Source organism: Scardinius erythrophthalmus, assembly GCF_964197995.2.
Source record: "Scardinius erythrophthalmus genome assembly, chromosome: 9".
In the NCBI taxonomy this organism is placed as follows: Eukaryota; Metazoa; Chordata; class Actinopteri; order Cypriniformes; family Leuciscidae; genus Scardinius; species Scardinius erythrophthalmus.
In genome coordinates this window covers 25409839-25435333 of record NC_138229.1, presented here as the reverse complement: position 1 = coordinate 25435333, position 25495 = coordinate 25409839, and the positions used below count along the sequence as shown (strand labels likewise).

General features: G+C 38.2%; 2 protein-coding genes across 2 annotated transcripts; one reads left to right on the top strand and one right to left on the bottom strand.

Annotated features, from left to right (window-relative positions):
- Positions 1 to 621: 621 nt before the first annotated feature.
- On the top strand, positions 622 to 13925 carry atp1b3a (ATPase Na+/K+ transporting subunit beta 3a). Its single transcript, XM_081373890.1, has 7 exons — positions 622 to 889; positions 5966 to 6094; positions 6839 to 6937; positions 7054 to 7241; positions 9200 to 9250; positions 11361 to 11447; positions 13178 to 13925. Exons 1-7 carry the CDS (start codon positions 775 to 777, stop codon positions 13343 to 13345), a joined length of 837 nt encoding a protein of 278 aa, XP_081230016.1. The 5' UTR covers positions 622 to 774; the 3' UTR covers positions 13346 to 13925.
- Positions 13926 to 20143: 6218 nt separating this feature from the next.
- On the bottom strand, positions 20144 to 24913 carry grk7a (G protein-coupled receptor kinase 7a; the record flags this gene model as incomplete). Its single annotated transcript, XM_081373602.1, has 4 exons — positions 20144 to 20477; positions 20842 to 21122; positions 23752 to 24189; positions 24317 to 24913. The coding sequence occupies 4 exons, from the start codon at positions 24911 to 24913 to the stop codon at positions 20144 to 20146; spliced, it is 1650 nt and encodes a 549-aa protein (XP_081229728.1).
- Positions 24914 to 25495: the final 582 nt, after the last annotated feature.

Genomic DNA, 25495 nt, shown 5'->3' with positions numbered 1-25495 from the left:
GTGTTTAAAACTTTCCCACTTGTTATTAGGAATAAACCATATTCATAAAGGTTATCTATCTTTCCAGTTGGAGTCATTGGTTGAATGTCTTCATCATAGAATCTCAGAATAAGTGTCTGTCCATTCATGAGTCCCATGAGTAAACATTTATTTGGTGCTATGTTATTTGAAAACTATTTATAGGCTAATAGTGTATATGTAATAGGCTATTAATAGGCTACCAGACTAGTGTGTGTATATATATATATATATATATATATATATATATATATATATATATATATATATATATATATATATATATATATATATATATATATATATATATATATATATATATATATATAAACATGCACCATAACACCAAGAGTAGGCTTGTGTAGGCTACTTCTAGCATGTAAAAGCATGGGAAATGAATATGGAAATTCAGATACGACCTTCTCATAGCATGCATAATACAATAGAGCATCAGATTCTCCGGTATCATCAAGATTCTCCGGTATAAAATTCACAATCAATTTGTAACAATTCCTGGGTTGCACTGTATACGCATGCGCGAAACAGCTGCCCCTTCGTTCCCTCCCCCACAACATAACGTGCTGCTGTCGGTCCAGGTCTGTTGGACCAGTTTAGAATCAGGAACATTTGGAGACGTCAGAGGCCGGAGGTTCTTCGCTCTTTCACCAGCGCATCAGCCAAACAGCTCGCATCGCATCACACACACACACACACGCACGCAGCGTCATTTTCATAAGTTGCGCCTAAATTACAAGCATGTCTAAAAAGAGCGAAAAACCAGCGGAGGGCAAAGAGCCTGAGAGTAACTGGAAAGACGTGATCTACAATCCAAGAACTGGAGAATTCTTCGGTCGGACTGGTAGAAATTGGGGTGAGTTGACAGAAACCCTAACGGCGTCATTCATGAAATGTGCAGTTTGCATACATTATGGGCATATTTTTTTGACAGAAGGAAACTGTAAAGCTTATTAAACATGAAGACCCCCTAGGGTCATGAATGAAGACGAGTGTGCATTGAAAATGACGAAAGCATCGTTATCTTAGGCATTCCGGCATCTTAATGTCATCAACTCGTTCCCTGATGACATCAGTGGCATTTTAATGTCCTCTCTCTGCGTTTCGAATGATCTACAGTGTAAATAATGTTGCTCAATGCTGAACATCTTCAGGTCGTATAGCACGTCTTCTCGAACATTTTGGATTCGGAATCAATATTTGTTACAAAATGATGTTGCGAATTTAAATGTTACAAAAATTAGAAGCGGCAGCAGTTCTTTAATGCCTGGTATTTTTTAATGTGTTATTTTTTTAGGTTTAAAAAAGGTCCGTGTTTCGCAGTTAAAATTCACTGTGGAGCGAAAACGGAGCCTGATGCTAATAAACGTCATTAGACACTGGCTCAGTGGCCAAATATGCGTTTTCTTCCAGACGGTACTAGTGTGGTTTTAATCTACGTAGGCTACATGTTTATTTATCAAAGCCAGGCTCGTGTTTACACTATTTAGCTACCGAAAACATTTGTGCGCTGATTAAATAACTTGTCTTAAAAATAACGAGATTGACAGAAACTCTCAGTGTGTTCAAACGCGTGATTAACCTTCTCTTGTTCGTATTGACCCAAGACCCATTATGCCTAGTCAATTCAGCTGATTATCTTGACGATACCAGTGCGCGTCTTAATGATTAAAAGCCTGCAGGGATTAGACGCTTTCAGTCAGTCAAGATAATGACCCCTATTCAAAAACCCATTCATTCTCGTTCATTTTGAAGATCATAGACCTAAATGGCAACGTCAGAGCGCTCGGGAACATCAAAGTGTCGTCGCTGAGCGCCGTGACGTCGCCTGGCCTGTGGGGAATCTTTCCGTTTTTGCGCCTCACTAAACCTTCTGTTCGAATGACACCTTTGATTTTTTTGTACAGGCAAAAAAGAAAAAAGATCAACTGCTGAATGATTGGCCGTATGGGACACCCCCGCAGCCCATGCAGTGTGTGGGGGCCCCCCATCCTACGATGGGCTATGTCGCAGATTCATCTAGGCCTATTTACCAGTAGCCTTTGCTTTTTTTTTTTGTTGCTTTTTTTGTTGCTTTTTTTAGAACTGAACTCAATTGACTAAAGATGAAAATAAAATAACAAAAAAAACCATAGAAATACATAATAAGATACCAAAATACCAAAAAATACCAAAAATAAGGTCACAGTTGTTTTCATCGCCCATTTGTAAAGTAGCCTATAGACAGCCCTGCAGGTCTTGACACGTTAGTGCAGAAGTGTGATTTTAACAAATAGATCAAATAAAATATACAGTCTTTAGGCATTGGTCTTTGCTGAGGCAACGTTTATAATTATTATTAGGCTATTATTATTATTATTATCATTATTATTAGGCTATATTATTTTTATTTAGCAAAAAAAGGCCTATATAATGTTATTAATAATAACATTGAATGCATCAATGCAATGATAATTCACTGCGTGCAAAATCAGATATTTATACCATTAAACTGTAAGTGGGGAGACAGACATGAGCAGGAGGCGCACAACAGATTTTCATACATGCCATCACTGCTGGTGGGAGGGGCCTCACATGTGCACGTGTGTGTGTGTGTGTGTGTGTGTGTGTGTGTGTGTGTGTGGGGGGGGGTGTTCTCTTCTCACAGATGTGCAGTATGCCACTGGCTGAATGGGACTGTGACATTATTTTACTTCATGTGAATATATATAAAATAAATGACTAGATTATTTTCACCTTTATTTTAAATCTCTAAATTAAAGCTCTAAACAGAAAGGCATGCAATCTTTTGCTTGTGCTTCGGCTCTGGATGAATGTGGTAAGATGCACCGGTGTACACACTGATACAGGACATCTTATCAGAACGGATGGTCACATAAATAATGATAACTGTGTCCTTTGAAGTATGGTCCTAATAGAGTGGTGCAGGGATGACTTCAAAACCCGGAAGTCTAATTCACCACTGGTTCTCTCGAGATTTTCCCATGGGCTTGTAAAATATTTTTTTCTTTTTATGAGTTAAATAAAGCCTGTGGTAAACAACAGCTTGACAACACTTTGACGTTTTGTTCTACAATGTAAACTGCACACACTCACACCCCAAATGTTCTTATCTAGTTACTTATTAGAAACATACGTTTTTTGAAATAAACAACAGCCGTGAACTGTGTACTGATGGACTAACTGGAGTGCTGAATGGGTTGGCAAAATTAGGCGGAACATAGGCCCCGGTTACACCGCAAGTCTTAATGCTCAATTCTGATTTTTTGCTCAGATCCGATTTTTTGATTGGCTGTTCACATTACCTTTTAAAATGTGACCTATATCTGATTGCAGTGTGAACTGTTTGAGGTTTCAAACTAACCCGCATGCGCAAAAGAACAATAACAATGACATCAGACGCAGCACGCGGTTGCATTAAAGTTCGGGAGGTTATGGAGGAAGTAAGCATATTCGCATTTATTTCAAAATGTTTGTGTAATGGAAGCCGTGAAATTAATGAGCAGGTGCTGAGGAGGAGAAGAACGAGGAGAAAGAGAGCAAAATTGGCTATTTTTGCCTTTTGCGGGTTTATGGCTGTAAATTCACTACAGAGGTCTGTGTGGATGCGTAGTTTGACACTGCAACCACGTTCTCCTGTGTCCCCATTCTTCCATTTCGTGTGCAATTTTTTCAAAAACGGAGCGGTTACGGTAGGATCCTTCTAGTTTAGCTTGAATTGAAGTATCTCCCCATATACTAATTAGGTCTAACACCTCACTCTCCCTCCATTGACTCACTCCATCACTGTTTTCCATATCTAGTCAAGTTTTTAATGTTAGGCTACTGTCTGGGTCTGTTGTGTCTAGGGCTCCGTCGCATAATTGTGTCAAATGTCGACGTAGATTGACGTAAAAGTCGCATCAAATCCGCCGTGGTTGTTCACACTGCGGCCGCATTGAAAAAAATCAGATCTGGGTCTGATTCAGGACCACATATGTATGTGGTCCAAATCTGATTTGAAAAAATCAGATCTGGGCTAGATTTGAGTGTTCACACTACCTCTGAAGAAGTCTGACCTGGTCACTTGACCCCAAAAAAATCAGATTTGGGCCACTTTTGCCTGCAGTGTGAACGGGGCCATACACTCCTGGATATTGGTTAATTTCGAGTCAGAGTGACTGTCTGGCGTGTCTGAAAGTGAGTTTTGATTTGAGTGACTTTTGATCGCGTAACCGTTTCAGATGGTTCAGTCCGGTTTGGTGAATTGGTTCAACCAGTTCACTAAAAAGAACCGGCTCAAAAGATTGATTCATTCACTAACTGAACATCACTAATCCACTCATTTAAGGGCTGCATCTGAAGAAGCCTTTGCATTGGGACAGCCTTTGTCGTTCTGCTGTGACACATTTGGCCTTCTAACGCAGCCTTCGAAGGATGAAGACTCTTGACTTGGGACACAGCTTTTGTTTTTACAGCTGGTGTCTCCCCGGAGGTTTTCTGTTTTGAATGATCCGTGGGAAATTTACGCCACTTACACCATACAAGCACCACAGTAGCCAGAGCTACTTTTCTCTGAGTAGGAAAATGCTGTGACACGCACAGGCAACTGACCTTTATATGCATTTTCTCACAAAATCCATTCATACAGCCTAAAATATAAATGAGTCAAAATCTTCATAGGGGTAATGAAACATCAGTTTTAAAAAGGGATTTTTTTTACTATTATTTACAACAGGATCTGCATTTTTCATGGGTTTAAATTAGTGCTGTCAAATCGATTAATCATGATTAATCTATTCTAAAATAAAAGTTTGTTAAACTATAGTATATGTATGTGTGTATATATATATATTTTATATATATATATATATATATATATATATACATATATATATATAGTGTGTGTGTGTGTGTCTGTGTGTGTATATACATACACACACACACACGTATATAATGAACTATGTGAATAGCATTTTGAACGTCGTTAGCACGTTTTATAATTACCCAAAAATCAAACATAGTTCACCCCTTACGCACGTTATCTCATCCGTCCAAAACTTAGGCTCGCTGTCGGTTGGAATATTAGAACTAAAAACAAAATACATTCATGGGAATCGGTCACTTCACTGAATACTTGCTGGCTAAGAAAAAAAGAATTATTACCTTACAATCTATCTGTTTTCAAATCCACATAATTTGAATATCACGACATCGATGTCTGTCAAAAAATAACGTGCACAATATATACGTTAGTATTTACAGCGAGAGGTCCAGCGAGTACACTTATTTCCAATAAAACCCACACTACCTGAGTGGCTTCAACATGCTGTCTGTCAGAGACAATAACGTGCATAATACATAACGCACACAAGTATAAATTTGTACTTCGCCGGGTTAATGAACAGTTTAACGTGTTGGTTTTGACAGACATTTTTTATGCACATTCTGATTCTGACATTCATGATTTTAATATTTTCAATAATTTTTGTATTCTTGACTGATTTTTTTTCATAATTTTGGTAATAGATGAACTTTTAAATGCGTGATCTTGAGATGAGTCCCTATAGTCATCCAATTTGACTCTCACCAATTTGACTTAACTTTGTTTTATTATTATTTTAAAAAAAGCTACATAGTGTAGCTATAATTGACTGAAATTGAAAATCCGTGAATGACCAATCAGAATTAAGTATCTCAGAGAGAGAAATAAATTGAAATTGGATAAGCTTGTAATGTATGCAGTCAGATTAAAATGAGCTCTATATGAAACCCCAGCAAAATGTTATGATATGGTTGGTTCTGTTATGAATGCATTGGTTGGTTATGTTAATGTTTTATACTGTTCAAATGTATGTATGATGAAATATAAATTTTTAAAGCTTTTTAACAGGGGTCTTATCAATTCATTTCTGCCTAGCAATAAATGATTTTCAAAGGTACTGTCTTTCAGGCATCATCCTCCTCTTTTACTTGGTCTTCTATGTCTTCTTGGCTGCCATGTTTGTCTTCACTATGTGGGTGATGCTTCAGATGCTGAATGACGAAACGCCAAAGTATCAAGATCGTGTCGCATCCCCAGGTGAGTTTGACAGTGTGCAGCTCTTAATATGAGGCTGTACTGTGTATAGTGCAACATAACATTTGTAGTAAATTTGACAGTAAGTGTTAATTAAGAAGTGAAAATTAACTGATCATTACTGTACATATTACGGTATGTACATATTATGTACATATTACAAGTTATGAATGATTTAAAAGGGACCTACTATGCAAAATTCACTTTTACATGGTGTTTGAACATGAATGTGTGTCGACAGTGTGTGTACACAACCACCCTATAATAATAAAAATGACTGTTAATGTGAACTTAATATTCACGCGAAAACCACATATCTGAAGTTTAGACTGAAATGGCTTTAAGACGCATGCAGATAATAAACTCATGACGATGAAGAACTGCAATGTCACGTGAGCGTGAGCGGGATAGATATGATAATCAAAACCAAACAGATGTTTTGTTAGCTAGAGTATCTGTAGCCGTACAGGCTCCACCCTCTTCTGGAGAAAGAGGGTGGGAAGCAGCAGCTCATTTGCATTTAAAGATACATGCACGAGAACAGTATGTTTTTCCTTTCACTCAAAAATGGGGATTTACAACATAATAAATGTAAAATAAATGATCTGTGGGGTATTTTGAGCTGAAACTTAACAGACACATTCTGGGGACACCTGACACATATAATATCTTGTAAATGGGCATAGAAGGTCCCCTTTTAAAAAAGTAAATATATTTAATATTTAACTAACTTTTTCTTTTTCGCAGGGTTGGTTATCAGGCCAAACTCTTTAAGTATAGTTTTTAACAGATCAGAATCTCTTGAATATGGCAAGTACGTTCAGCATCTAGAATCGTTTCTGCATCGTAAGTGCTCTACACTTTCCCTCACTCTGCTTTTTTAAGAATTTCTCATCTGGTTGCGTAGTACTTGGAAACTATAGTCTTGTTTATTTATAATTTGTCTGTTTTCCGTTTTCCAGAGTATAATGACTCAGAGCAAGCCAAAAATGACTTGTGTATGGCGGGTCAGTACTCTGAGCAGGATGAGGAACCTCAGAAGAAGGTGTGCCAGTTTAAGAGGAGTTTACTCCAGCATTGCTCCGGGATGGAGGACACCACTTTCGGCTATGCTAAAGGGCAGCCGTGTTTTATTGTCAAGATGAATAGGGTGAGTAACCTAACATGCACTACCATTCAAAAGTTTCAGGTCGGTAAGATTTAATTTAATTAAATTTTTTTAAAGAAATTAATTATTTTTAATTCAGCAAGGATGCATTAAATTGTTCAAAAGTGACAGTAAAGGCAGTTTAAAGACAGTTTAGTCTATTTCAAATAAATGCTGTTCATTTGTACTTTCTAGCCATTAAAGAATCCTGAAAATAAACGTATCATGGTTTCCACAAAAATATTAAGCAGCACCACTGTTTTAATTAATGATAATAATATTAAGAAGAAGAAAGTTTCAAGTTTCTTGAGCCAGCATAAAAGTCAGCATATCACTAGAATGATCATGTGACACTGAAGACTGGAGTAATGCATTTGCTACAGAAACAAGTACATGAATATTAGGGAGTGAAAAATCCAACTGAAGATAAACAAAATACAGTCCTGTTCAATGCAGAACGGTTTCAAATTCTCATAAACAAAAATAATCTGTATGCATTTTTGTCAGCTTCGTTGTTTCAGAATTGTTTGTGGATGTAATGTGGAGTCCCCATTAAAGTTGTTTAAGAGACCTGGCTTCTTGGTATCACCTTTGACAGCTAACAGTATTTTATTACTCATATTAAACACTCTTTAAAAAACAAAAGTTTTAAAGCCATGAATGTTTTAACCACACCAACCTCAAAACAAATTAGGAAAATCCAGCCTATCCAGCAGTTTTTCAATTCAGCGTTCAATAATATTGAAAGCCAAGTTACATGCGTCCATTTGGTCTATGCAATATAACCCATCTGGAGAATCTGAAAGTGGATTTAAACATTTTGGAACAAACACATATTTTTTTCCCATGAATTCCTCCATGGGATCTCAAAAAGCCCAAAATCCATCTGGATTTAGCAATTAAAAACTCATCCAAATGAATATCACCAGCCATTTCTGGATATAAAAGCAATGTTCCCACAACATATCCCAATATACAAAGATGGATCTAATTTTGGAAATCAAGAGGCAGCAACTTTTGCAACAAATTATGATGGAGGGCCAGTGTGGTGAAACGAAAGATTGAGGAGTATCAGAGCCAGGGCGGACCAGGCGGAGCTGGTGGAACTGGAACCCACCATGGCAGATCAGGCAGAACTGTAACAGAGAGGTCACGGACAGCCTCTGTGACAGTAACAGGAATCAAAGAGTGTTCAGAGAAGGCCTCCGTGGCCAATACAGGACAGGTGAAGAGTTCAGAGTCAGCCTCTTTTGCCGTAACAGGACAGGCAGAGAGTTCAAGGACGGCTTCTGTTGTCGTGTCAGGGTAGATAGAAAGTTCAAGAGTGGACGCCGCCTCTTCAGGAGGAGCTGGAGTGGATGGCGCTGCCTCTGGAGGAGCTGTAGATGTGCGTATGGCCCAAACACATAAGATGGCGACTGCCATTACAGGAAACGTAGCCGATGGCGGTAGGACCTCCGAGACCACCGGACCCGGGTGCGCTGCGACCACCAGATTTCGGACTATCAGACTTGGAAGCGCTGGGACAACTGGGATACCGGCCGCTCAGAACATGAGAAACTCTGGGATTTAGGGGTTGTTTACACAAAACCGTTTCCAACTAAAAATGGCGTTTTGGCCGTTCGTTTAGACAACAATGGCGTTTTGGGTGCCTGAAAACGAAAAACTTTTGAAAAAGGTCTCCGTGTAAACAACAAAAACACGAATCTCTGAAGACTATGACGTCATGCACATGCCTATTACGTGTTCAGTCTATCGTGTTTCATCGCCATCTAAAGGCCCGGCAGCAGAATACAGCATTTTTAGTCGTTTTCGTGGATCAGTGTGAAAGATTTGAATGGTGTTGAACACAAAACATTTAATTCCAAATGAATAATGCATTATCAAATTGGCTAGGTATTCATATCTACTTACTGACAGAGGGTGAATCAGTCTGATATTGTATTATTCTTAACCCTCAGGTCATTGGTCTTAAGCCGTCTGGAGATCCGTACATCAACTGCACATCAAAGGTAACAATTGTAAACCTGTTTAATATGGAAGTAGATTAAAGAATTGAATTTACATTTCTGATATTAAGATATAGTAGACCATATAAGATCATAAATGTACAAGTTTGTATCTGTGGTGTTTTTTTGTGGATTAAAGCTGCAATTTAAAAGAGAAATTTTGAAAATGGAACTAAAAAAAGCACAAATGCCTCAACACAAACCTTGTCCAAAGATATTAAGATCCCATGCTGGCTGTTTCTCAGTGCAATCACAGTTAAAGAACTAAAAGAGGTCCATACTTAACCTGCAAATGACCTCCCTGTTAAGTCTTGGTCACACAGACTTGTCCATTTTCCTTAATCATTAATCATTTTGGTTTGCTCACACCAAGCTATAATGAAGGTAAAAATCACGTGACCAATGATAGCGTATGATGTCTGATTGGTCCCCATACAGCTCATACCCTTTTAGGGTGTTTCATTGCTCTGCAAAGCAGCCAGTGTAGGAGCAGAACCTCTTAGGTGTTTGTAATTGTCAGTGTTTTCTGCAGTTTTCTTATGGATTTCAGCTTTAAGGTTTGATTAAATGTTGTTGTGTCTCCTGCTTGAATTTCAAATTGTGAGTCCGTCCTCTCTCAAGTGTGTGTGTTTTTTTTTTTCTTTTCCTCTCATGTCTCAATTGCATGCTGCCAGTCGAACTCCTTAGTAAAGTGATGGGTAAGATCACTGTATATATGGTCTCTCTCATTCACCCGGTCGTTTGCTACCGATGTGATTGAGCATGTCTCTTACGTATATGCTGTCATTCCTTACTTCAGAATTTCTGCAAGCTTTAACATAGAAATAACATCTTGTCAGAATTAGGGATGCGCCGATATGTTAAATATGATCTAAAATGAACTATAAATAAACCACTAAAAACTAAGATCAATCATTTTAAATGTTACAGGTGAATTTAGGGATCTGTTATTGTATTATTAGTGATTTAAAGATTAACTTTAAGTGCGTGTTAGATGGTGGCAAAGGTAATCTACATGTAAAAATAGAGGAAATAATGTGCACAATTAAATATCTAATATCATTGAAAAATCTGTAATATCGGCTGATATCTCATGCATCCCTAATCAGAATCAATGAATTGACCTTTCTCACATTTGTTATCATTTGAATATTTTCTTAGATCAGTTGCTAATGCTACTTTTGATCAAGGTGGATGCCTAATTCTGGGGCAAATTGTAATTTATTTAGCATGGCAACGCAGCAGCATGTCTTTCAGCGCTTATTTTCTCCAAAGCAGGAGTCTGCTTCTTCTGCTGGGATTAATTATGCACTGCATTCAAATGTGTTATTACGCCGCATCTGCTGTATATGTCAAATGGATGATTTATATTAAAGATGCAAAGCTAAAAATGGCAAACTATTTAGTGGCCTTTTACTGGTCTTAACCATTTTAATCACTGGTCAGGAAATTAACAAGTATTGCACAAATACTGTAGATAAAGTAACTCAGCATGGAATAGCCTTCCGCTTTGTTTTCTTTAAATTTTTAAGCCGTGTGGGTAAACTTGCTGACAGCTTTTACAGGAAGAAGAGTCAATGTTGTTCAAACAGCTCATGAGTAGTTGAAAAATGTCTCCCAGTTCGACTGAGTTTAATGTGAGACTAGGGTTCAAATATTCACTAGGGTTCAAATCTGGACTCTGACCAGGCCAAAACATGAGCCAGATGGACTTGTTCTCAAGCCACATCTAAAAAGGCTCCCCACACAATGACACTTTTCCTCCATTCTTCACTGTGGTAGAGATGCATGTATTATTATATTTCTTAGCAGATTTTCGAAGACACCGCTCTGGAGCATCACCATGCAACTCATGTGTCATTGTAATTCATCACACACAACTTCCCATATTCTGCCAAAAACGTAATTGTCTTTGATGTTTTTCTGAGGCAGCAATTGTTTTTTAAGTAGTGCATTTACTTATTTATTTTCTAATTTTCTGGCCAATAATTTGTGGTTAAGACAATTTAAAAGCGTTTAGCCATTTTTTGTGTACATCAAATGGCATCATCCACTCTCACCCAGTGACAGTCTGTCTTCTGTTGTCTGACGGTATTTTCCTGCTTCTCTTCAGAGTGAGAAACCTCTTCAGATGCAGTATTTCCCCCATGAGGGGACTATTGATAGGATGTACTTCCCTTACTATGGGAAAAAGACACATGTAAGTATGGCGCTCAGCACATGCTTAAAGGAATATTCCAGGTTCAATACAAGCTAAGCTTAATTAACAGTATTTATAGCATAATATTGAATACCACTAAAACAATTCTACTTGTCTGTCCTTTTCATAAAAAAAAAAAAAAGAAGGTTAAAGTATGGATTACAGTGAGGCACATACAATGGAAGTGAATGGGGTCAATTCATAAATGTTAAAATATTTAATATGTATAGTTATAAGATAACAAAACAATGTGTTAACATTTTTGTGTATCCAATTTTACAACTTTATTGCCATAATGAAATGGCATAAACCCTGAAGTAATCAAATATTGAAGTTATGTGTAAGAATGAATGTGCCTTTTAAAAGTGCTTTTATTAAACACCCTTCACATTTCTGCTTTTAAATCCTCCAAAAATTGGCCCTATTAAAGGGTTAGTTCTCCCAAAAATGAAATTTCTGTCATTAATTACTTACACTTGTGCCGTCCCAAACCCGTAAAACCTTCGTTCATCTTCGGAACACAAATGAAGATATTTTGATGAAATCCGAGAGCTTTCTGAACCAGCCATAGACTGCAACATCAATGCAACTTTCAAGGCCCAGAAATTATTCATCAGTACTCATCACTTCATAACATTAAAGTTGAACCACTGTAGTCACTGTGCTCTCTGCAGATGTTCATTTACTTTTTTTTGTATAAGCTGTTTTTGATTGTGGTATACAGCAACAATTTCAAGTCATAAGTCATGGACTCTTTATTATTTATTTGTATACGAGAGCAGCTTTGTATGTTACTAATTATTCAGAATATGCGCAAGTCCACAAGCATTATTTTTGTATGAGAGCTGCTAGTTCATCATTCTATATTTTTATATTTTCTATGAAAGCTGTTTGTGATTTTGCTAAAGCAAATTTATTTATTTATTTTGTCTGAAGGATTATATTGCTCATTGCACATAACAGGAGGATGTTGGATAGAAGTCTACTGTTTTATTTATGTTAGAGATTCAGAATATGCTAAAGTTTGTATTCATTTACTACAAGTATGCTGCTAGTACAGGCACACATTTCTTTTCCTGTTGGTTCTTTGCAATTTTGGGACATATGCTGGCAAATGTAACCTTACAGTTGACTAGCCAAATCACTTCCATTTGTTTTATTATTCAAATATATTGGAAGTAAATTCTTTATGGGTCATTATAAATACTTTGTTTTAAAAGTACCAAGTTGTCACACACACGCAAAAAAAGATGCATCGATAATCGTTTTAGCATCGCAGGTCTCTGAATCGTAATCGAATCGAATCGTGAGGTGCCTAGAGATTCCCACCCCTAAGGTACAATGGACTATTTTAACAATGTCTTTACTACTTTCCTGGGCCTTGAAAGTGGTAATAACGTTGCTGTCTATAGGGGGGGTCAGAATGCTTTTCATCAAAAGATCTTCATTTGTGTTTCGAAGATGAACTACGGTTTTGGGACGACATGAGGGTGAGTAATTAATGACAGAAATTTCATTTTTGGGTGAACTAACCCTTTAACGTCTTACCCTAACCTAGTTTTTTTTAAAAGAAAAAACGATGGACAAGTACGATGGTACTCTAAATTATGTTATGATGACATTTCTCTCAGAAAATATAGTATTAGATCTTAATTTGATTGTGTGTGTGTGTGTGTGTAGTGAAGTGCACATTATTTCACCTCTGTTTTTCTGTCTCTGACCATCAATAGAAGGGTTACGTTCAGCCTCTGGTTGCTGTAAAGCTGTTGCTTAAGAAGGAAGACTATAACTCTGAGCTGATTGTAGAGTGCAAGGTAGAGGGCTCCAACCTCAAGAACAACGACGAGCGTGACAAGTTTCTTGGCCGCGTCACCTTTCGGGTCCTGGTGACCGAATAAAGCAGTTGCTGGTAAGGACAATAAAGGGGTACTTGCACTACTTTACTCCCTGTTGTCCCTCACATGTACATCCTGCTGGTCCTCAGCAGATTGAAAGGACCTAATTTAACACTCCACAGACAGGCATGACTGATTGATTTTTGTTAATGAATCCCCGTTTAGTCTCCTGCCAAGCACCCCCTCCTGCTGAAGACGTGAGCGTCTCTGAACGTTTAATTGTATTTTAACCCTGGGCCTTGCATTCCCTAGATGTTTTGAATTCTTTAACATCATTACGTTGTACCCTTAAAGGGATTTTGTTTACATTGTACTTGATGAGACGGGTTAGTTGCTATCTTAATCCTTGGTTGGTGTTTTTTTGTGTTTGTGTTGCTCTGTGTGAATATATTTAATGATCGTATTGTCATATTGCTGTAATAATTGTTGAAAAAGTGGTATTATTTGACACATTTTTGAAATATGAAATACGGAAGGAGCCAAATTTTTAACCTAAATGATATCCGTAACCTCTGCATGGATCCTCATTCATGCAGATGCCTTCAGAGCCATGTAACACCTTGGTAAAAAATGCTATTTTGACAAATAAAAAGAAAACACATGAAAGTAGTGGTTGTGGGTGGTCTGTTATATCCTGAATGTACCACATGATGGCGTCAAGACAGTGTTGTCTTGGAAAAAATAGAGATACATAAACCTGCCTTTTTCTTTCTTCAAAATGACAACAATTGTGCTAAATAGCAATTTGTTTGAAATATACAAGCATGACTGTATTTACATTTGAACCCATTCTCTTACTGCACTGAAACATGCATACGGTGCCATACGTCGTATTTGTTTAACTTAACCATGTCACAGTGCTCAACCAAACATAGCACTGTCTATCCCTGCCAGCAGCTATCAATAAATCAGCGGTCTGCGTCAACTGATTAGTTGACCACATTTAGTCACAGCGACGAGAATCTGCTTCAGTCTGTACATGTACATAGAGACAGAGCGCATTTAGGCCACGCCCACACGGGGGGAACAAACTAACTGTCCCCATTGACTTTGCATTGCGAGAGGCTGCCTCCTTGTCATTTCTTGCTTCTAACAAAAGACAGAAAAATGCCTAAAAGCTGCTGTGTTACAAGGTGTACAGCAAACAAGCTAAAAAACCCAGAAATAAGTTTTTATTAGCTCTCGACCCCAAAAAACGAGTGTTTAGGACATAAAAGTGTATACATGCGGTTGAGACAGAGCGTCACGTGTCTCATTACTCTGAGAACTAACGTAACGTTACGCCTGCTGGAGGAGACTGTAATCGGCAACACAGGATAGTTTATCTTACAGAAATATAATATATAAAACTGACATTTGGATATTTGACTCACCAGTGACCAAATGTTTAACTTACTGCACACGTAGTGTATTTTTAGTGCATGAGTGTCAGGATCCGACAATTTACCCATTCGTTCCAGCCTGTATCCACTTTTATGTCCTCAAACGCTCGTTTTTTGGGGTCGAGTCGACAGCTTATGGAAACTTATTTCTGGGTTTCTTAGCTGGTTTGCTGTACACCTTGTCACATAGCAGCTTTTAGGCATTATTCTGTCTTTTATTAGAAGCAAGAAATGACAAGGAGGCAGCCTCTCGTAATGCAAAGTCAATGGGGACAGTTGGTTTGATGGGGAGTCGACTCCAAAAGAGTGGATTCCTCGACTCTCACTAGCCCTAGTGTCGGAATCGACTCCAGGTCAGGAATCGACTCCCAGTGTCGAGTGTTTTTTTCAAGTTCAACACAGCAACAGTTCATTATAACGAAAAGATTATAATGAATGTAAAGATACGGAAATTAAAACAAAAAGATAAAGAAATGAGAGGAAAAAATAAGTAATGCCAGGAAAACAAAGAACAATAATGTATAGATTTTATGTTTAATGTTAATAATGTTTTTTTTCTGTTGGGTCTGTTTTGCGGCTCAATCAATCATGATGTGGTTCAATACAGTCAATTGGTTGTGATTGGCACAAAACACTGCAGTAGGTTTTACGAACCAATCATGTACCAGTCCTCAGGGTGAGAGTGGGACATGCCCATAATTGGTAAGTGGTGGTTGATTGAGTAATACTGTTGAGTGATGACCAGTAACGTTTGTCTGGAATTTTTTTTTGCATATTTATGAATAATATATGATGTATTATAGTATGTGTAGCAACGCTGTGTTTATGAAATGCAAAAACGGCAATAAAACTGGTAATGTGTTGCAATCAGTCATTAAATAAACTTTTTTATTTCATATAGGCATTCTTAGAGGTGATTTTTGTTTCTTGTCTGTGTTGATTAATTTTTCAATATTAAACATTTTAATAATGACCTTTACTTATTTGTATACAAAATTAGACGTTTTCTACAGAAGAGCTTTGCATCTATAATTTACAGGTAATGTATGTAATCATGTAGGTTATCCCTAAATAAGACATTAAAAGACAAGTGCTGTGTAAATAAGAGTATAGTGTTTAGTGTTGTACTTCTGAAAACTGAAGGGAGTAAATTAAGTGTAGCCTATAACAAAAACTATGTAATGCTTTGTGTGCTTGTCAATTCTTATATATGCATCCTTGTTTCCTTTCCTCTTACCTCCATCCCCTTAGGATGCGAGGATGGAACATTAACATTAGTGAAATGGCATGTACTCACTCTATATGAAGTTCATTTTCTATTATTAAATGACAAGTGCATTAAAAACTATTATTAAACAACAGTTATTATTGGTAATAATATAACTAATATTTTTCAATGTTAAACAAAAAAAGTTAAAAAATAAAGTTAAACATGCTTAAGTTAAAGTTCATAGCTTCACTATATTAAAATTATAGAAAATAATATACAAAATAAATAGATAAATACACTGTCTAAAACAAGTCTGCTTTTACAAGTTTAATGATTAATACTAACATATTGCACACTTAAATATGATTTGAAGAAGCTGCGATGTGAAAAGGAGGGGGATTTATAAGGTTTAGTTGATTAAACATTTTAGTATAGGAAACATTTGTATCCTCGCTCTTGACTCCTCAGGAAGCCTCCTCGTTTCTCGCCCTCCTCCCGGTGGAATTAAAGAATTTAGATGTCCTACAAGAGAGCGGAGCTCGATCGGTTTCAGGGTCGTAGGACATACGAGCGAGAAGTGAGGAAACGAAGCATATTGAGACGCACGCACCTTCTGAATCCTGACCCTATTTTAATTCAAAGTAAATGGAGTCGAGGAGTCGATTCCACCGACTCCAAAATTAGGAGTCGGAGTCGACTCCAAAAAAACCGGAACCGAACACCCCATTTCCCCCTTGGTGGGCGTGGTCTTCAGATTATGACGCGTTGCGTTGGACTTCTAAGCTGGCCAATGTAGCAGTCACCTGTGAAAGTTTAGTATACACTTTCGAATGTCCAGCTTTTGCATTTATACTGTTTGTGGGAAACGTATAGTCAAGTCACTTGTTAGGCCTGGAGACTTTAAACTGGGATGGTTCATGAAAAAAAAAAAAAAAACTTGTCACACCATGTTAATTTAAAGGGTTAGTTCACCCAAATATGAAAATTCTGTCAGTAATTACTCACCCTCATGTTGTTCCAACCCCGTAAGACTTTCGTTCATCTTCGGAACACAAATTAAGATATTTTTGATTAAATCTGAGTGCTGTCTCACTCCTCCACATGCTTATGGACACTATAACTTGCTGGCCCAGAAAATGTATTAAAGACATCGTTAATATAGTCCAAGTGACTCCAGTGGTTCAATCTTAAGCTTATAAAGCGACGAGAATACTTTTTGTGCGCAAAAACAAACAAAAATAACGACTTTATTCCACTATTCATTTCATTCTCTCTCTGTGCCTCGAGTCTTTTCACGTAGTGTTTTTGCGTAGCGTGTCTGTGTTGCACGTCACCACGTATCACACATGACCAGCATCGCCCAATAGTGAGCCTACGTGGTGACGTGCAACACAGACGCGCTGCGCAAAAACACTACGTGAAATGACTCGAGGTCCAGAGAGAAGGAAATGAAAAGTGGAATAAAGTCGTTATTTTTGTTTGTTTTTGCGCACAAAAAGTATTCTCGTCGCTTTATAAACTTAAGATTGAGTCACTGGAGTCACTTGGACTATATTAACGATGTCTTGAATACATTTTCTGGGCCAGCGAGTTATAGTGTCCATAAGCATGTGGAGGAGTGAGACAGCACTCAAATTTCATCAAAAATATCTTAATTTGTGTTCCGAAGATGAACGAAGGTCTTACGGGGTTGGAACAACATGAGGGTGAGTAATTACTGACAGAATTTTCATTTTTAGGTGAACTAACCCTTTAAGACAAATATAACTATTATAATTATTATTATTATTACTGCTTAATTTTGCATTCTAATAGTTGGGGAAAAAATTAGATCACTTTTGCCTGACACTCTCACTAACTGTTCTTTCACACATAAGCTTGGTTTCAGCATTAGTGGATAAGGAGGAGGGGGATCTGTTTGGCTTAACAGGGTCTTTAGCTTTGCCACCTGGAGAATTCCAGCTTCTAACTTACTTGTGTATTCTCAGTCATAAACAGAGCACATATTAACTGTATTCTGCTCATCATCTCTACTTTGTACATTGCCTAATAAAGCTCAGGAGTGATGTAACAGTCTTTGAATGCAGGAAGCAGACCCCTTCATGTGTGCTGAAACAGACTATGATCTTAACATAAACTGGTGAGTCTGGTGAGTGCGAGTCATCTTGGTTTAGCAAATCAGACTAGAGGTTGCAAGGATTAGAGGTTGATTTAAGTACGCGAGTGTAAACCAGATTATCGCTTTACAAGATAAGTGTGGTGTACTGAATTCAGCCCAGATCTTTGTGATTTGACTCTTTAATCTGGGGAATATTTTTAGGTTTTGACTCTTGCAGTGTTTTTTTTTTAACGTGCACCAACGTGCGGTTAGATTTCCATCAAGCATTATGTGTGAGATTAATCTTAAGATTCAGTAATCTCAGGAACATGTATGAGTAAAAACAAGGAAACATTAAAACCTGAAATAATGGATGACTAACCTCTGCAAGTGAACTGTGACTCTTCATTTAAATTTAGTGATTTGATCAGGGCCAAGATAGTAGAGGATTACTGATTAGCGCCAAGCACCCGCATTATGAGGGGAAAAAGCTCAGAAATAAATCTGTAAAAGAAAGAGACATTTTATTGACCCATTTCGAATATCTGACATTTCTATTTAGTATCATTCTCAAACCTTATATACAATTACATTTAACCATTATTACTTAACTGACAAAAAGTAAAAACTCAACACTGGCAAAGACAAAGAACAAATAATTCATTTGAAGACAGGTAGTTTGGTCCATTTTATGTCACTTACTGTTATTTTTACAATAACCAGTTTTCTTTTGCTCTTGCTCAGCATTATAAAAGCAACACAAATGAAGACTGTAAGAGGGTCACAAGCTGCACCTTGGTGACGTAGCTCAACTAGTGAGGATTGAGCAGACGTATCAGTGCAAAAGCTCTCTCTTTCTTTGCGCCCTTGAGGATTGAACTCAGCTGAACTTTTCTGTAAAGGAAGGTTGTCTGCTGTGTACATCTGTCCCATCATATCAGTGAGGTAAAGAAGTAACAAAACACAAAAGGAATTGTTACCTTTAAATGCTAAATAATCAAGCTCTGATTTTATTTCATTTCAGAGCTATTCATATATATATATATATATATTGATTTATTCATTCATATTTATATGTACATATTTATACACACATATCCTTTCAAAATCTAGGTGTGAAATCAGAAATGCCCTGCTATCAAAGATCACAAGCATGAGTTAACAATTCATGCAAGACTTTCTACAACAGAGATCATTTGAGCTCTGTTGGACAATTACACAATTCATTCATATGCACTTTTGTTAGCATGTAGCTGTTTACCTGTGTCACAGGCAGGCCCACACGGAATCTGTGTGCATGGAATGCTGCGCAGAATTGGAACGTCGATCGTTCACAAAATGTTTGCTTCCTTCACATTTATTTTGTTAAATATTTTGGGCTAATCTGGGATGGACTAGCCATCTGTCCAGGGTGTTTCCCTGCCTATGGTTTAAGACTCTGGAATAGGTTCCAGCATCCCCGCAATCCTACACACGACAAGCGGTCTGGAAAATGGAAGGATGGATGGACAAATTTTGTCTTATTTAATTGTAGTACATTCCAATTCTGAATTCTGAGATAGTATTCCACAGATTCCGTCTGGGCCTGGTCTTCAGAAGCCAGTCTTATGGTGTGCATCCAGTAGATGCCAATTGTGTACTAGTACACCGTGAACTAATCCACAAATAAATTGTGATTTGGCAAGGCAGGAGATGTTTGGAACGCAAGCCACTGCTTCTTGAGGATGACTCTTTTTTTTTTTTTTTTGCATATCCACACATCTCCACCTTCTGATCACAAACTGCTGTCGATTACATCGAGTCGCTATAGTTACATAATAATCTTAGTCTATTATTATCTTAGACATAAAGGAACTCCAGGGAAGAACTTCCCTGACTGGTCCACAGCTCAGTCCACCACATCATGGATGATTCATGGAGTGATTCTCAGACCATGTTTCTGTGCAGATGAAGCAATAAGAGTGTCCTTCTATGCTACAATGGACTAATGTCCCATCTCTTTCCAATCACACTTCACTCTTCTTCGACACGTAGCACAGTTTCAATCATTTTAGTAATGCCACTGAAAGCATTTGTTGGTGAATAGTGGGCTGGGTGGCTGGATTGGTCCTTCACAGAAGTGTGCAAGTGCCTGATTTCTTATCATCATCTAAACCACCGGCTGATTCTTTCCGGTTGGGGTCGTTGAGCTCATCAAAGAGTCCTGTTTCTATCATCTCCTGTTGCCAGGCAATGGGCACAGCACCTGTGCTAAACTCCTTGAAGAACTGATCATCCTTCGCATCAAACTCAATACCCTTGATTTCAGAAAACTCAGCAATGTCACCTGTATCCTTTGCATAGACAACGTTGGGTTTGGGCACCCAAGGTGGATCGATAAGGCCGGCCTCCAAGCGAGCAAAGTTGATGGACTTGAACCACTCGTGTTTCCTTGGATCATCACCCCTATGAAAATAGTACAAATAACAATTATACATCCTGACCACATGGGAAAAGGAGTTTGATCATGCATTTCACAATATTGCCTTCATGTTCAAGACAAATCAAAGCTTTTGGCCATTATTACACTTAGCCCAAATGAAGAGATATCCAGTATGTTGACCATATAGGATTTTATTCTGAAAGAAACCTAGATAATCATCTTCGCCAAGTCATACAAATTTGCTACAATAGCTTTGAGTGATAGGATACTAATGAAGTCCTACCCTTTTGATGACAGATTTCATATAGGTTAGAGTCCAAAAATCCTGCTTTAACACCTCTGATCACACTGAAGAATCAGGAGGTTAAGAGGGATAGAGGGACTTACTTGCAGCCAAGACGTTCATCAATCTTTTTCTTGAGAAACTGCTTGATGATGTCTATAGTGGCAGCGTCAAAGTTCTTGTGCTCAAACTTGGGTTCCTCATTGATGATGCGCCTCTGTACCTCCTCCTTCTCCACTTTCTCCTTCTTGGCATCAGGGCCTTTGAAGGGGGTGTAGCCAGCCACCATTTCATAGATACTGCAGCCCAGGGCCCACCAGTCCACTGATGTCCTGTATGGGACATCAGTGAGGATTTCAGGTGCCATATATGCACCCGTTCCAGCCTGTGAAAAGAGACATTTCAAAAGTATTTTTTTTATTTCTTGTGTGGAAACTGGTTAGATAAGATGCGAAATGTTTCCTTTTTATGAAACTGTGAGGGTTTGTTTAGCAATGTTTTGCTCTGAGGGTTTGTGTAGTTTGTTCATCAGATTAAGGACTGTAGTAGTAGAGCATTTTAACCACAATAGAACAATCTATTGCTCGTATCTCACTTCCTCTCTTTGCCAGAAAGAGAAAGCTTAATCTTAATCCTCTACTACCTGTCAGGTGTCATGCGCCGATCCACTGTGATGAAGCAGACTTATATAAAGACAACCATTCTTAGGTTCAAATGGACATGTGCACCTTTTGCGTACAGACATGCTTACACCTAGAGTCATTCATTAATAGCTATACGGCTAATTCAACACCTGAGCAACTGTAACTCTTCAGTTTACTTGCATGGCTCTAAGACTGATCACTATGGGCACCTAAAAACCCCATTTAATTGGTTAAAGAAAGATTGGCTTTTTTCAAAGATTTAATTTTTTTGGCTAAATAATCGTATACAATGTTTTATCCTAGAGTAATGCTTCGTAGAAACTGTGTTGTATTCTTAAGACACTGGTAATTCATCTGGCTTAGTCCGAGTGGAAAGCCCTCCTGAAATGCAAAGAACTATAACAAGACATAGTAATTGACAGGGTTAGTCTCAGTCAAGCTAAAATGTAATGATTACATGGAAAGATCATTGTGCTAGGTTAACATAATCAGTTTACTTAAGCTAGAATGACTTAGACCTTGAGACCACTGAAGATATAGTTTGTGCATATAGTGTAGTTACATAAATCAAATCGCTGGGCCATGGCTTTAAAGTTGTACAACCTCCAAAAGATTAAGGCTCTAATAACAGTCAATAAAATGTTTATTAAAGACATAAATGACTGCAAAGAGCAGTGATAACAAACAGAGTCTTATAATAGTCAAAATATAAAACAAATATAAAATGTATCCCTCTCCCTCTGCCTTTGGCTGTCTGATCAGAGACAGATTTGTGTAATTCTCCCTAAGAGGATCAGGAGTGTAAAGCCAGCCAAACCCCCGGGGGTTCAGCTTGGGCTTCAGCCTGCACTGAGGACTCAAGAAGGGCACTGGATAATAAGCTTAGGCTCACTGCATTAGTGTTTGTTCATTTTGACATTTGACATATCAAAAATGAACAAGTCATCATGAGGGGCAGCATTGAGTATGCAACCTCTTTTTGTCCACAAATGTGATTGAGAAAAATATGAATGGGTGGCTTACACTACCACAAGCAAAAAACAAAAACAAAACAAAACAAAGATAAAGTTCAGGAAAGACATGATGAAGTTAGCATATTCCTCATAATATTTATCAACAACAATGAATCTTTGCAAATGTAAACTGTCTTAGCGTTAAGATAACCACTTTCTAAAATGCCTTTAAACTCTGGGAATAGGTTAAAGGTTTGATTAACTGAACATTTTATTGGGAAAATGTAATTGTTCCGATTTTTGTTACCTATGGCATAATTTCTTGAACGAGCTTTCAGTTTACTTCCGCAAATCCCTGCTGAGACAAAAAAACGCACTTAGTGTTTAATATAATTCAATTGTAAAAATGCTCCTGATGTTTGGATTTATCAGAAGCTTCCCCGTTGCTAATGGTGTATTGTCATTTTGCCATCACTGATGCTGCACTATGTTAATAAAACATCACAACAGCAAAATATTTCAGGTTATTTTGTATAACACTGTTTTACTGGCATGAGATAGAGACCCAGTCGTGATTTTGGGTAGATGTGAAGCACTTGTGGGCCTTCTGAAGTGGAATTGTTGTGTCATAGAACCATTTTTAGCATGGTTTAGTTGGAAGCTATAGGAGAGTTTCAATGCAGAGAATATTGTGGACTAAATACTGACATAAATAGGGAAAATAAATACAATTTAATTAATTAAAATACATTTCAAGAAACCCCTCAGTCACAATTATCTGTTGCCCACAAATTGGAAAGTTAAAAAAGACAATGAGCCAAGGGTGCAGTTAAGGACACAGCAGCTAACTGATCCTTGTATTGCTTCTGCATGCGGCCTTTAGGTCTGTTTTCTGGTGTAGCTGTACTAAAGGTGATGAAGATCACTAGGAATTATATAACAGGTACAGAGCACGTCACTAACAGAGCAGTAATCCAGTGTAAAAGACGAACAATCCAAGGCCGCTAATAGTGTTACTGAAAATCTTTAAAGTCCTGGTGGCATATAAAGACTGCTAAACTTAAAGATTTTAACTAAACGGTGGTCTCAAATCCAAGTGTTCCACATGTTGACTGGCTGTTTTTTCACTTCAATGATGTAGCTCAAAGTTTGTGTCAGTCTTCGGTCCAACTTAGCTAGCGAATAGTCTATTTAGGCTTTTTAGCTAAAAGTAGCAGTCTAATTTATTTTCTTTCTTTTTTAGTCTAATTTCAGATAGTGTAGTCTAATCCAGTCTTGTTTATTATAATATATATGTATGTATATATATCCAAGAAGAAGTTTGAGAACCACTCTCCATACTTCCATTCTCATCTCACACAAGTGCTATCCGATGCCTTTACCCATACTAATCACAGCATAGAAATGATTAACTCACCTTTTGGGTAATGGTCTTTCCCACAGGAATCTCCACAGCAAGACCAAGATCTGAAAGACGGCACTGGCCCAGGCTATCTAAGAGCACGTTTTCCGGCTTCATGTCACGGTACACAATGTCCATGGCATGCAGTTGCAGGATCCCAGTTGAAATCTGAGCTGTATAATAGATGATTCGATCCATTTCGATACCCTTCTCACCAATGTTATAGATGTGATACTTGAGATCACCTCCATTCATCAAGCTCATGACCAGGCAGAGATGGGTTTTGGTGTCGTAAGCATATGCCAGGGTGACAATGAACAGGCTGTTGACCTTCTCCAAGATCTTCTTCTCCAGAAGGGCCATTTTCTCACCATGTTTCTTCTTGAGACGCTTCTTGCAGAGCTTCTTGCAAGCGTACATCTGGCCAGTGTTCTTTACCTGCACTGCACACACCTGAAAGTGTAAATGTCAACATGGTCTCAAGTTTTTGAGAGACTACATCATAATATCTTTGATTCGAGGTGTGTACTCATCATCTAAAAAGCATGCTAATAGGTTGCACTTAATGAATAGAACCTACCTCTCCGAATCCACCCTTTCCGAGTGTCCTGAATTCGTAGAAGTACTTGTCTGTGATTGGCTGTTTCTCATACTCTTTCCACTGCAGAAACTTTTCGAAGAATTGGCTTGTCTGGTAATCTGTAAACGGTTTGCCTTTTAAGTATTCTTTGGTGGCCTCCTTCACCTGTGCCATCACCTCATCGAAATCTTTGTCAGTAACCGCCTTGCACTTGGTTGCTACATCTCCAGTCAGGAAGGTGAGGGAGGTCTTGGAACCATCTTTGCAGAACTTGTTGATGATATTTGTACGGGCCTTGTCTTTGGCAGCAGCCTCAGACAATTCCCAATCGTACAGATCATCCAGAAATTCTGCTGCAGTGGAGCACTCTGGCCCCCCTTGATCGAGGTACTGGCGGAACATCTTCTTACCTATTGGCTGCTTTTCGCAGAGGGACTCGAAGTCCATGTCCAGACTCGTCCTGAGTGCCGCACATTGTTCCGCCTTGGGCAGAGACAGACTTCGGCGACGTTTCTTCATCTCCTTGTCATCACCCCCTTGGGCTTTCAGGTAGGCCGTGTTGGCCACCAAATTATCAAGTCCCCCCATGTCACACATTTTGGCAGCTGTGTCAAGTTACTCGCCCAAGAGAAATGGAAGCTCCGCACACTGCTCTATCAGGCTAGAAGATGCTATTGCCAGTGGTCAGTGCGTTTGTGTGCTACTCGCTTTGAAGCCAAGGCGCGAATGAGCCACTAAGACGCATGCACCTGCCGACCAAGATACACTGACAACCCAGTAATTACTCATTTAGAATTAAATACCTGCAAGGGATTTTCACTTAAGTATATTTGTGTGACCTATACTCAGCTACTATTCAAGGAAAGGAACTTATAAGAGGGTTCTCCCACTAAGAAGCTTTAGGGCTGACTATATTTAGGCAGATGCAGAGTGCTAGTCAACGGATGGCCATTGGGCTCTGTTGTCTAAACATAAATAGTGATACGATAGGAGGAGAAAAAATGTGGGAGCTAACAGCTCTGCATGGAGTGTACAAAATGCTGAGGCTAGCAGGACGCACTAAAACTTTCTCCTGTTGTTTACAGACCATTGGCTAATGTGCTATAGCAGCACCAAATTCCAAAAAAGAGGCTAATGTCTATCTGCTGATACAATCAATCATATAATTTTGTATTATTT